The sequence below is a fragment of the Papilio xuthus genome, unplaced genomic scaffold (assembly GCF_000836235.2).
Source record: "Papilio xuthus unplaced genomic scaffold, Pxut_1.1 DF825946.1, whole genome shotgun sequence".
Taxonomy (NCBI): domain Eukaryota; kingdom Metazoa; phylum Arthropoda; class Insecta; order Lepidoptera; family Papilionidae; genus Papilio; species Papilio xuthus.
The window spans coordinates 7,202,387-7,213,416 of NW_013532703.1; the positions used below are offsets into that span (position 1 = coordinate 7,202,387).

The 11,030-nt window shown below is 35.1% G+C and overlaps 1 protein-coding gene across 3 annotated transcripts in view; it reads right to left on the reverse strand.

Moving 5' to 3' along the window:
• Window positions 1-8,940, reverse strand: part of LOC106124024 (uncharacterized) — a 21,329-nt gene extending 12,389 nt beyond the window's left edge. For 2 of the 3 annotated variants that reach the window (XM_013320468.1, XM_013320466.1), the window contains exons 1-20: window positions 8,632-8,940; window positions 8,227-8,461; window positions 7,889-8,032; window positions 7,369-7,458; window positions 7,034-7,081; window positions 6,697-6,778; window positions 6,268-6,433; window positions 5,839-5,963; window positions 5,340-5,375; window positions 4,602-4,730; window positions 4,263-4,346; window positions 3,815-3,952; window positions 3,457-3,641; window positions 2,218-2,966; window positions 1,790-1,951; window positions 1,386-1,577; window positions 1,078-1,215; window positions 942-999; window positions 664-763; window positions 14-118 (exon numbers count right to left, since the gene is read on the reverse strand). In XM_013320468.1, coding sequence (XP_013175922.1) covers window positions 14-118; window positions 664-763; window positions 942-999; window positions 1,078-1,215; window positions 1,386-1,577; window positions 1,790-1,951; window positions 2,218-2,966; window positions 3,457-3,641; window positions 3,815-3,952; window positions 4,263-4,346; window positions 4,602-4,730; window positions 5,340-5,375; window positions 5,839-5,963; window positions 6,268-6,433; window positions 6,697-6,778; window positions 7,034-7,081; window positions 7,369-7,458; window positions 7,889-8,032; window positions 8,227-8,461; window positions 8,632-8,779 — 3,114 coding nt within the window. In that variant the 5' untranslated portion in view covers window positions 8,780-8,940. The remainder of the gene's footprint in view (window positions 1-13; window positions 119-663; window positions 764-941; window positions 1,000-1,077; window positions 1,216-1,385; window positions 1,578-1,789; window positions 1,952-2,217; window positions 2,967-3,456; window positions 3,642-3,814; window positions 3,953-4,262; window positions 4,347-4,601; window positions 4,731-5,339; window positions 5,376-5,838; window positions 5,964-6,267; window positions 6,434-6,696; window positions 6,779-7,033; window positions 7,082-7,368; window positions 7,459-7,888; window positions 8,033-8,226; window positions 8,462-8,631) is intronic. The other variant, XM_013320467.1, reaches the window with a different exon arrangement.
• Window positions 8,941-11,030: the final 2,090 nt, after the last annotated feature.

The window sequence follows — 11,030 nt, forward strand, 5'->3', positions numbered from 1 at the left end:
TGAAGTGACAGATGTGTGAATGCGCGGCCACAATACGCGCCTGACCCTCCGCCCGCCGCAGCGCCAGCGCATCAGACGCGCCCTCCGTATTGCACGATATGTCTTTTGAACTTTTGCCCTGTTATATTTAACTAAATATACTATCCAATACTCTGTACCTGTATTACACAGGCTTATTGTCATCTTAGTGGTCACTTAAATTCAAATTATAAACCATTTCCTTGATAGTAAAAAGAAAGAAAGGTTGAGTCGGTCGAATAGTAATTTGAATCTCTTTGTTCTTTGTGGTCTGGTCGAAACGTTTAATTCTCAACAATTTTCGTCAAGCCTTTTACAATTTTCGTAAAAGTAGTCATCAAATGATATTTAAATGATTAATTTAACAGCAAACTTTGTAAACACATTTTTGTATTGACTACTTTCTCCATTACTATTTAACCTCGTAAGTACTTGCTAGTGACATTTGTGAAATAAAAAATACAAATGAGTTCAAATAATTTTATTTATCTAATATTTACATGAAACAATATACATTTACTGCACATACAATCCGGCCTCACGTGGGGTAGGCAGGGAGCGGGATACAACTAAGATACGATGTATCTAAGGGGTCAATGAGGTAAGGTGGTGTAGGTGGTGGAGGTGGTGTAGGTGGGGGTTCACCTGGGGGCGCTGTCGCTGCAGCAGCGCTCGGCAGCGCGCCAGCTCCTCCCCGATGGCTTGCAGGGCGTCTTCTACGCGCTGCGATGTTGAAAATGGAGGCCTGCAATAGTACAATAAGTTATTGAACCTAAAACAAGTATGAGTAATCTTACTAATATAAAAACGAAAGTTTAGATGGATGGATGGATATTTGTAACAAGGTACAAGTGTCTTTTTAATTGTGCGCGGTCATATTCGCGGGGTACATCTAGTTCGAGTAATAAATTAAACACGCATACGATATTTCCCCGCTACTAGTTTTCCGTCTCCTCTCGCCCGGTGATAAAAGTTTTCTTCCTGGAAATATTTACGTAATTAATTCCTAATTTCTAATACAAAGTTAATGTGTTAAAGTTAATGTGTTACAGTAGAGACCTATGGTGTGTACGTGGTGCGGCAGCTCGCCCTCGCTGAGTGTGAGGCAGTCGGTGGTGGTGGTGGTGGCGGTGGCGGTGTCGGTGCACGTGGTGTACACACGCGCCTCGCCCGCTGACACATTGCTCCGTCCACTTACTACACCACAATATAAAACAACTATTATTATTGTCTTCTGTCGAAAAACGTACCGTGGGTTTCTGAGACCATTTTCTCTTGTAAAGCATATATTTATCTCTGTTTTGTCAAAGATAATGACAGGGATGTTTTACATAGAGATTTATACGCTACGTCAGTTTTGTACGTACTTTCGTCAGGTAGGTCCGTGAGGCCGGAGATCTCGCCGTCAGTGTCCGCGGACCCGGCTGGCAGTGCGTGCGGTGCGTGCGGTGCGTGCGGCGCGTGCGGTGCTGGTGCGGCACACATCCGCACGGCCGCCTCCGCGCGCACTATATACGTCTCGCCGTCGCCAGAGTCGCGGTACTTCTGCGTTTGTGTACCTTTAGCGGCACTAATGTTAACACCAAGTCGCTAAAGTCGTATCTCTACAAAAAACGAAGCTACTATACGCTAAAATAAGCTAAATTGAGCTAAATTAGGCTAGGCATTACTTCGTTGTCTTGCGTTTTTATTTTGCCGCCATGTACTCTAAAAAATCTATGAGAAGTCTTAAAGCGTGTCTTAAATATTGCGGAATAGGAAATAAATGTACCGAAAGTGGCGCAGGCGCAGGCGCAGTGTCGCATGCCGGTGTCGTGTGGTGAGTGCGCGACAGTGGCGAACCTGCCGGTGCCGCTGCAAGTGCGGAACACGCGGACCTCGCGGCGTGCAGCGCGCGGGCACGTGCAGATCACTGCGTGCTGCTCGCACATCTCTAACGTGCAAATGTACGTGATAATGTGCTGTGTGCTATGTGCATCTTACTTTTCACAAACAAATTCACCCTTTTAACTGATATACATTCATATGGTCGGATATGATGCTTGTAAAAGTTTTCTAAATATGTTAAATGCAATATTTAATTAGTTAAAGTGAGAATAAATAAATATGGACCTACAATAAAAATCTTGACAAAGCAAAAATCATTGAACGTGAACTATGAGAAATGTTGAAGTGTGTAACATGCATTTTAAAACTTACCTAATTGTTTATTATCGTTTTTTCGAAACTTTTCAATTTGATGTTCAATCGAATTCCTATTCCTTTTGGTTTTGCTCTTTTTAATTTTCTCATTAGCCGTAGCTTCTTCGTTAGGATATTTAGTGTTGTCGGGATTCGGTACGTTCATATCAGAGGTACTTTTGACATCTTTAATAACTTTGATGCCATCCTTGTCTGTTGGTTGTGACAAATATTGACACTTCGGTGAGGTCCGACCACTTGGTACTATTTCCTTACTGGATTCAGTACTTGGATTACTATTACAGGTATTTATATTCATATTAGTTTCTTTGCTACAAAGATGAACGTCTGAATCGGGTACATCAATACTAATCTTTTTCTTTCCTTTAATTTGTTCTTTGACTTTTATATCTTTCTCTTTATTGAATACATTTTCTTTATAAGCTTTATTCTTTCGACAAACTTTATGATAACCATTAGATCCTTCTTTAATTTCAAGACTTCTGTTTGTTGGAGAATTTTCGTCTTTACTTCTACGTCTTTCTGTTTTGTTCTTTTTATCTTTTAATTGATCATCTATTGTGTGTGTGACAACAAAATGTTTGTCATCTGATGGTGAATAACCTACAATAGAACAAGATTCGGGTTGTTCTCTTGTTTTATCTGGACTTTTCATATCTTTTTGCATGTTATCTGTATCACTCATGACGTCATCATAAGATACATTCTTGACCACTTTTTCCTCTTTCCTGTATCCTTTAGAAATACTGTAAAGATTTTAAATATATTCAAAGTTAGAGAAATAATCTTCCTAATATTATAAATGCGAATGTTTGGATGTATGGATGTTTGTTAGAAATCTTTAGAACTGGTTGCAACATAACATTTTTTTTTGTTTCCAAGTTAAAGAAATGGCGGGCATAAGCTGTATTTTACACTAGCTGTCGCCCGCGACTCGGTCCGCGCGGAATTAAAAACTATTGGTCGCAGCGTAATGTTATATTGCCTAAAGCCTTCCTCTATAAATGGACTAGCTAACAAAAAAAGTTTTTTTTCAAATCGGACCGGTAGTTCCTGCGTTTAGCGCGTTTAAACAAACAAACAAACTCTTCCGCTTTATATAATAATATTGTTATAGATTTTCTTCTTCTCCTTCTTCTTGAGGTGCCACTCCGACTAGCGAAGGTTGGCGATCAGTTCTCCATATTAGAGATTTTACATAGTTAAAAAAAACTTTCAAAATATAAGTTTACTTACTCGTCTGATTTCTCCAATATACCTTTAGTGGGTGAAGGTAGATTAAAGCTAGATTTTTGGAAGCTAGACATTTGCACACTGGTCGCGGGTTCCGTCGCGTTCTCATACAAAGTTTCTTCAGCCTTAGCTTGCATCACGTGAGATTCTGATTTCTTTATTTCAAACATCTCTCCTGTCTTTAGGGGCTGAACAAATATTTACAACTAAAACTTCAGTCTAGTTTAGATCACGCTAAGTATACACTAAGGGGCTACCTTAGTGACACTAGTGGATCTTAGTAAGATAACTATTGCAGGAATTGTTTTACGTTAAAAAAAACCAACGGTCTTTAGAAAAGTAAGTTTTTCAAACAACTTACCTCTAAATTAAGTAGCGGATCCTTGATAAGGTTATTATAATCGTTAATATTCTTTAACATTGATACTTGGTCCTCTTCAATAGCGAGGTCGTAAGACTCAAAATTAGGCAACTTCTTTTCTGAGTCTATTTCAACTGCCTAGGTTATGTCAAATTTTTATGTTTTAGCATATTCTATTAACTACACAGTTTAAATATAATAAATTGATTATTTTTTAAGATTAACTATTGTCCATAGAAGCGCATAGTTAATCTTACTTTAGATGGATGGATGTATGGATGAATGGATGTATGTGTATTAGAAGGTATCTCCAAAACGGTTGCATGGATCTTACTGAAATTTGCACAGATGTAAAACTTAGCCTGAAAGAACATAGGCTACTAATTAAGTTTTTTTTCAATTCCGTACGAACGGAGTCGCGGGAAACAGCTAGTAGATAGATACTTACAGCAAGTCGTTTCAATGAGTTTAATTGCGTTTGCAATTCTGATATTTTCTCTCTTAAATCACAACTCACTTCCTTTCGGGGACTCTGTAAATAACATGTAAAAAATTGTGGGATCCATCTTAAATGCGAATTATATGGATGTATGTTTGTTAGAAAGTATCACCAGAACAGCTGCATGGATCACGCTGAAATTTAGCAAAGATGTAGAACACAGTCTGGAAGAAAACATAGGCTACTTAAAGATTTTATAATAAACGCGGGCGGAGTCGCGGGCAACAGCCTAGTATAACATATTGTCAACAATAGCTATTATTTTGATTTTAAATTAACCTTTAATACCTTTTGTTCTTCTAATAATATAGCCTCCATATAACCAGAGTCGTCAGAATTTTTCGGAGTATTAGGACATTTTACGTCCTCCACATTGGACAATCTCGTTGCAGGCATTTCTTGCATTTTACAATCCAACTAAAATTAAACGTATCTATTACGTATCTATACGGACGGTCGATGTGGCCGAAAAGTCCTAGAGTGTCGGCCGCGGACAGGTTAACGCAGCGTAGGTAGGTCTCCCACAAGATGACCTGGTGAAGGTTGCGGGAGAGCACTGGATGCGACAGCACAGGACCTGGCATTGTGGCAATCGATGGAGGACGCCTTCGTCCAGCAGTGGATCAATTTGGGCTGTTCATGATTGTAGCATTCGTTGTGCTATATTTGGCTCGTTCACGTACCGACACGTGTTGCCGGCTCAAAGGTCTGACATCGACTGACGTCCCCTCTCTCCGGCATGTACTTATGGCGTGTACGCTCGAGACAAACAACACTACGTTTATGCATACACTACAATGATGATGATAATGATGATGATTATAGAATATTTATATGAATTCGTTTACATGTATGTATATACACTTATATGACTTTTGATACTCTCGCCTGTAACACCCTGTAAAATAGGGTGGGCAGAGATGACAGACCTTAATTTGACGCGCTTTTGACAGACTCTCGCTTTTATATATATACCTGCACGTCAGTATCGGTTGCTCTTAATACTGCAAATGAAAAAAAACTTACCGAAGTAGATTCGCACACCGCGTGTAACTCTGGCAACTGTAAACACAAATATGTTTATTTGCTAAATTTTTTCTGGATTATTTATGTTCGTCCATTCCACTATCGTCTTTACTATCCTAAAAGGACTAATTACCAGATAGATTTAAAAATATTGAATTTCTATTTTATTAAGATTATAAATAATTCAGTTAATGACAATAGATATATTTGATAAATTTGACAAGTTTGTTGAACAAAAGGTTTCTACTGTCGAAACATGTGTCGTCATCAAACATGTCATTTCACTCATTTGCTTTATAGAAACCGAGATACCAATATTTGTGGGATATATGGTTTACATTATGCCAGTACAGTAAGACAGTGACTCTCAAAAGCAGCGTTGACATATAACTGGAAAACATGAAACCAACTGGTGCCAGTGAACAAAAGTAGTCGATGGTAGAGCAGCGCAACTGTCTTACTGTACTGGTATAATATAAAGGGGGATGCGGCGCGGCACCTTGTCAGTCTGGTGGTAGTGGTGCACGGTGCGCGCGACCTGCGCCGTCAGCTCAGCAGCGCGCAGCCGCGTCTCCAGCTCGCACACCTTGCGCTGCTCCGCACTCAGCTGCACCGCTATCTCCTCTGCACCGCACCACGCCACACCACACACAGATTTCATCATTTTTTTCTCACTGACCTAACTAATTTATTACCTAATTTCAAAGAGAGTGATGTTACAAAATTAGGGACCTCCTGACACTTCATCGAGCTCCTCCCACCCCCTTCAAAATGTGAGAAAATTTATGGCACTCGTTAATACATCTCTAAAAGACCTGGGACTGTTCAAGGAACCATTAAGATTTATTTAAGTAAAAGAAAATAGCCCAAAGGTCGTGTTTTTTCAACTTTATGAAGGTAAATATAAACTGGGTATAATATAATGTACCGCATTGTGTCTCAGCGGCCCTGAGACGCTGCAGCAGCTGTCCGCTCTGCGCTTCAGCGTGCTGCAGCACCAGCGTCTTGCCGGCCACCTCCTCTCGCAGCACCACCACCTCCTGCTCCAGCCGGCTCACACGTGACAGGTACTCCGAGTGAATCTTACTTAACTCCTGTAATATATACAAAACTAGACTAAATCACTAAAGCTGTCTTAAAATGTTAAGACTCATTTCCACTAGCGTAGCGATGTTTATTCAAGAAATAAATCATGTATGGCCTGAATCTCGTTTTTCAGGTTTTTTTTTTGTCAAGAAATAATTTATTGATATGGATTTTTACAATAATTACAAGCAACAAAAACAAAATTGAATCAGTATAATTAGTAACTAAAACGTTTCCTATTAAGAATTTAAAAAAAAAATTATCAACTTGCCTCTTCCAATGAAGCAATCTTCTGTTTCAACTCTTCCATAAGAGTTTTACATTTATTTTCATTGCATAGTTCGCCATTCGTCCTGAAAACATTTAGAATAATAAATCTTGTATGTAAAATATCTAGTGATTCTTCTAAAACTAATTTCTTGCAATTTCTAACAAAATTTAATTTTTTTACATTCAAAGTTTTTGCTTCATCTGTATAGAAAATATTCAATAAAAAGTCAAACCTGAATAAACAAGAAATCGCTATAAGCAGGAAATATACCACAGTTTCTTAGTATCTTGTTTATCCAGGTTCCACTATATACATGAATTATAAAAAAAATAATTACTTCTCACAATCAGTCTGCACCTCTATAGCCTTTGTAGATACTGGCTCTCTGTAAATAAAAATATTCAGAAATAAAAAACAAAATAAAAAAAAAATGTCCCCAATTTAGTTTCAAGATGAACCCTAAAAATAATCTGTGACGTCATAAAAATACTATAGTTTAATTTCGCTCTATAGAAATAAAAAAAAAACTTATTTTCAGCCAGCTACAATAAAACAAGGAATAAAATAAAAAATATAGTAAAGTTATTAAGAAAAAAGTATTGTTTTTATGAGTTGGGGTTTCTTTTTTTCCTTTTATAATATAAATTATGTAATAAATTGTGCTATACATACTTGTGAATCAAGTCAGTAGAGGAAACCAGTGTTTGTATATTTGTAGCACTTCTTTTAGTGCTTACATTTAGAGCACTTGTTGATGAATTTCTGAAAATAGAAAAAAACTAGATAAAATATATCAAAAAAATTCATATGCTTAAAAATAAGAAATAAATTAATGTTCCATTTAGTCTTATAATACAATCACTTAAGTTTCAAACATTGTAAAACACAATGTGAATTTCCAAGGGCTGCCGCGCATTTCGGGCAAAGGTTGAGCCTGGCCATCCAACGGGGAAATACCGCCAGCCTCTTGGGAACCCTACTGCAGCGATTTGGGGTCGATTTTTTATATTATTTAGTTTTATTTTTATTTTGATTTAGTTTTATTAATTATAGTATTATGTTAGTTATATGTGTTATATTATGTTAGTTATTTAATATATATATAGTATTAATTAATTCATTTATTTTGCAATGTGAATAAATGAATACATATAAATTAAAAAAAATATGGACAAATATTTATTATTCTAACTTTAATGAGATAGCCGCTGCAAGACAACATTTGTTACATCTTGCAGAATTCTTGCCCAAAAACTGTTTGGCAGAGCACAGTCTCATGTTTAAAATGCGATTCTTCTCCGATAGCCTGTCATTTGCCCTTTTCTGCTCCGCTATGCTGAAAACAGTATAACCATGTATCTAAGCCTGAATAATAAAAAAAAACTATTAAACAGACAAATGTGTTTTCTTATATTCTACAATTTTATAAAACTTTGTTAAGAAGCCTCAATTTGAATTTGGAAAAGGTGGAAGAAAATATAGTTTTATACATACCAGTACATATACAATAAGGGTAAAAAATATATTTACATGTCTTTCTGTTCCCTTATTAATGCTTTGGCATTTATGCAGCAATCCTTTTCATTTTTCCCAAGCCCTGACTTCTGCAGTGCCGCCAATCTTTGCACCTTTGTAGACAGCTGTTTGACCTTCTCATTTTGAGTATTGATTGTTTGTTTAAGCTCTAAATTATTATCCAGTATAGCATAGTAAAGATCTTCTAATTCTTGCTTAGTGAGCTTTGTTGGGTGGGCTCGAGTGAATTCTTGTAGGCAATGTAAAAATATTTTAGTGATATTGACTACTTTTGGATTGTTTTATATTCACAGAGACAGACATACAAAATTGTTAAACTTCTAAGTTAGTTACAGAATGATAAGCTGGCCTTATTATAAAAAAATATATATTTTCTTAAATAATGCATATAGTACTTACCGCGGTCAGAAACCTTTGTGGAGTGGGATTTACAAGTTTCACGTATAATTTGTTTATGGTCTTCATTCATTATTAATTTTATATTCGAATTATAACATTCATTAAAATTACATTGTATGTATGAAAAGAAATTTTTTGCAACTATCATAAATATGTTTTAACTTAATCTTAGTACTGTTGCGTCACCGTTTTTTTATTACACGACTCATAATTTGTACGGATCTTCACAAACATATAATGTAGAACCCATGACTTGATTTCAATTTATAAAATCGAAAGAAATATTACGAAAATGCCGCCATGGCAACAACAAACAAAACAGTTTTTGACTTTGACATTTGACGTTGACTTCGAAGTTTCTTAAAACAATTTATAGATTAAATAAAAATGCATCACTGGCAACCTGCTAGGTTCTGCGTCCGATAGCAGAAAAATGTTAGTGGACCTTAATATTTTATATTGTCTTAACTAAATATAGGTCTTCATAAAGTGCTAAGAACTTTGCCTGTCATATTGTAATACCACGAATAGCTATAGACATGGCCAATCTGTAAGGGCGCAATGTCGATATCTCGGTCGTTATACCTACAGTATAGGGTGAGTCCGCCGGACACGGGAGGACTAATGGAAATGAACGGTTGATGTAAAACAAGCGTCATGCGGTTACTCAGTTTACGAGTATAATGCGCGGATGGAAAAATAACTACTATCGTCCAATGGAAGAAGGCTATGGCATGCATGATCAGGATACTTCTCGCAACATGCATGCATGCGCTAACGACTAATGAAACTGCGGCCTTATATAGCTTTATGGATTTATTACAAACACAGAACACATATTATCTCTTATAGAGTGAAGGGGCTACTAGTTTCACGGAAAACTTGGTCGTCTATCGGTTTGCATGCAGTACAAGTTATTCTTCTTTACAAAATCAATATTGTTAACCCTGGCCGGTAAATAAAGCAACATTTAATCATTTAACAGACATTTATTTCGTAATATGTTTACTGTCTACCATACATCAATTTATATGTTTTCGATTGATTACGTTTTACAATATTAAACTTTATTATGTATTTCTTATTTTACTTCACCTTTGTGTGCAATTAAATAACTGATTTACAGACTTAAAGAATATATTGCTAAACAATGTATAATACTGAATTTCATCACATCATACAAATGACATATAAAACAAATATATAAAACCTTAAATTACATTTTTCAAGGTATTGAATATTTTAGGCATGGGCTAATATTAGAAACCGGTGACTAATTGATTTAAATACATTGAAAACTGACATCAATTTGTGTGAATAAAAAAATACATTTTTATCTATAAACAAATTACAAAATATATAACTTAGGATAAAATAAAGGGTACATAAAATTTAATGCATTTACGAAATATTAGTTTAGTATGGTCTGATCAATAAATAGTCAAAATTGGAACTGACTACATCAACAACTTGACAAATTTAAACATTGTCAAGGATCCAATTAAACTTATTTTACAATAGGAAACATAATTTTAAAGCGTAGCAAAAATAACAAAAAAATTCAACAACCACAACCTAACCTATAATAATATTTAATTTTAAATACAATTTCATAAATAGCATGTAGAGAAAGCACATTTATATTTTACCGATTTTTTAAAATGGCTACATTAATGTACCTACAATATCATTGCAATACCAACATTCTTCTACTCTATTACATAGATACCAAAAATATTTGAGGTTACAAATTTGGTAAAATATTTTTAAATTTTGTTTTCGAGTCATTCATTTATTGTCACGTTTAATATTTAGCTCCATAACTATACTATTCTATAAATCTAATGTTCATATTATTACGTCCATTGTAACAAGTTAAAAAAAAAACAAATATAAAAAAAAAATTGTGAATTAATTTGTTGAACATTAACAAAACTTTGTCTCTTCTCATAGTTCAATTCGTTTTAAAGTGCTTTGGTTTGTCGCTATTAAAGATATTCACCTTCAATAATATAAAAAACAAATCTTTCACTTAGTTCTCGAAATAAATTGTGCTGACAAACAAGAACGAAATGAAATTAAAAAAAAAATCAAAACGTATTTTTAATCTGTATACATTAGAAAAATAATTAAGTTTGTGTTGAAATATTAAACTTACGGAAAGAAACAATCCATAAAAGGATCATTTTTTGTAAAATTTCATCAATACTAAGATATTTGTAGGTTAGAGTTTTCAAAGTTATTATTATCTATCAAATACGTTTTTTTTTTTATATATTCTTACAAGAGTAAAACAATCTCGTCAATAAAATAGGACCACCTCATTTGAATCGATTTCAGGATCGGTAAAATTGACTAATTGAGAGATATCCATTAATTTATTCGTCGAATTTTATGTA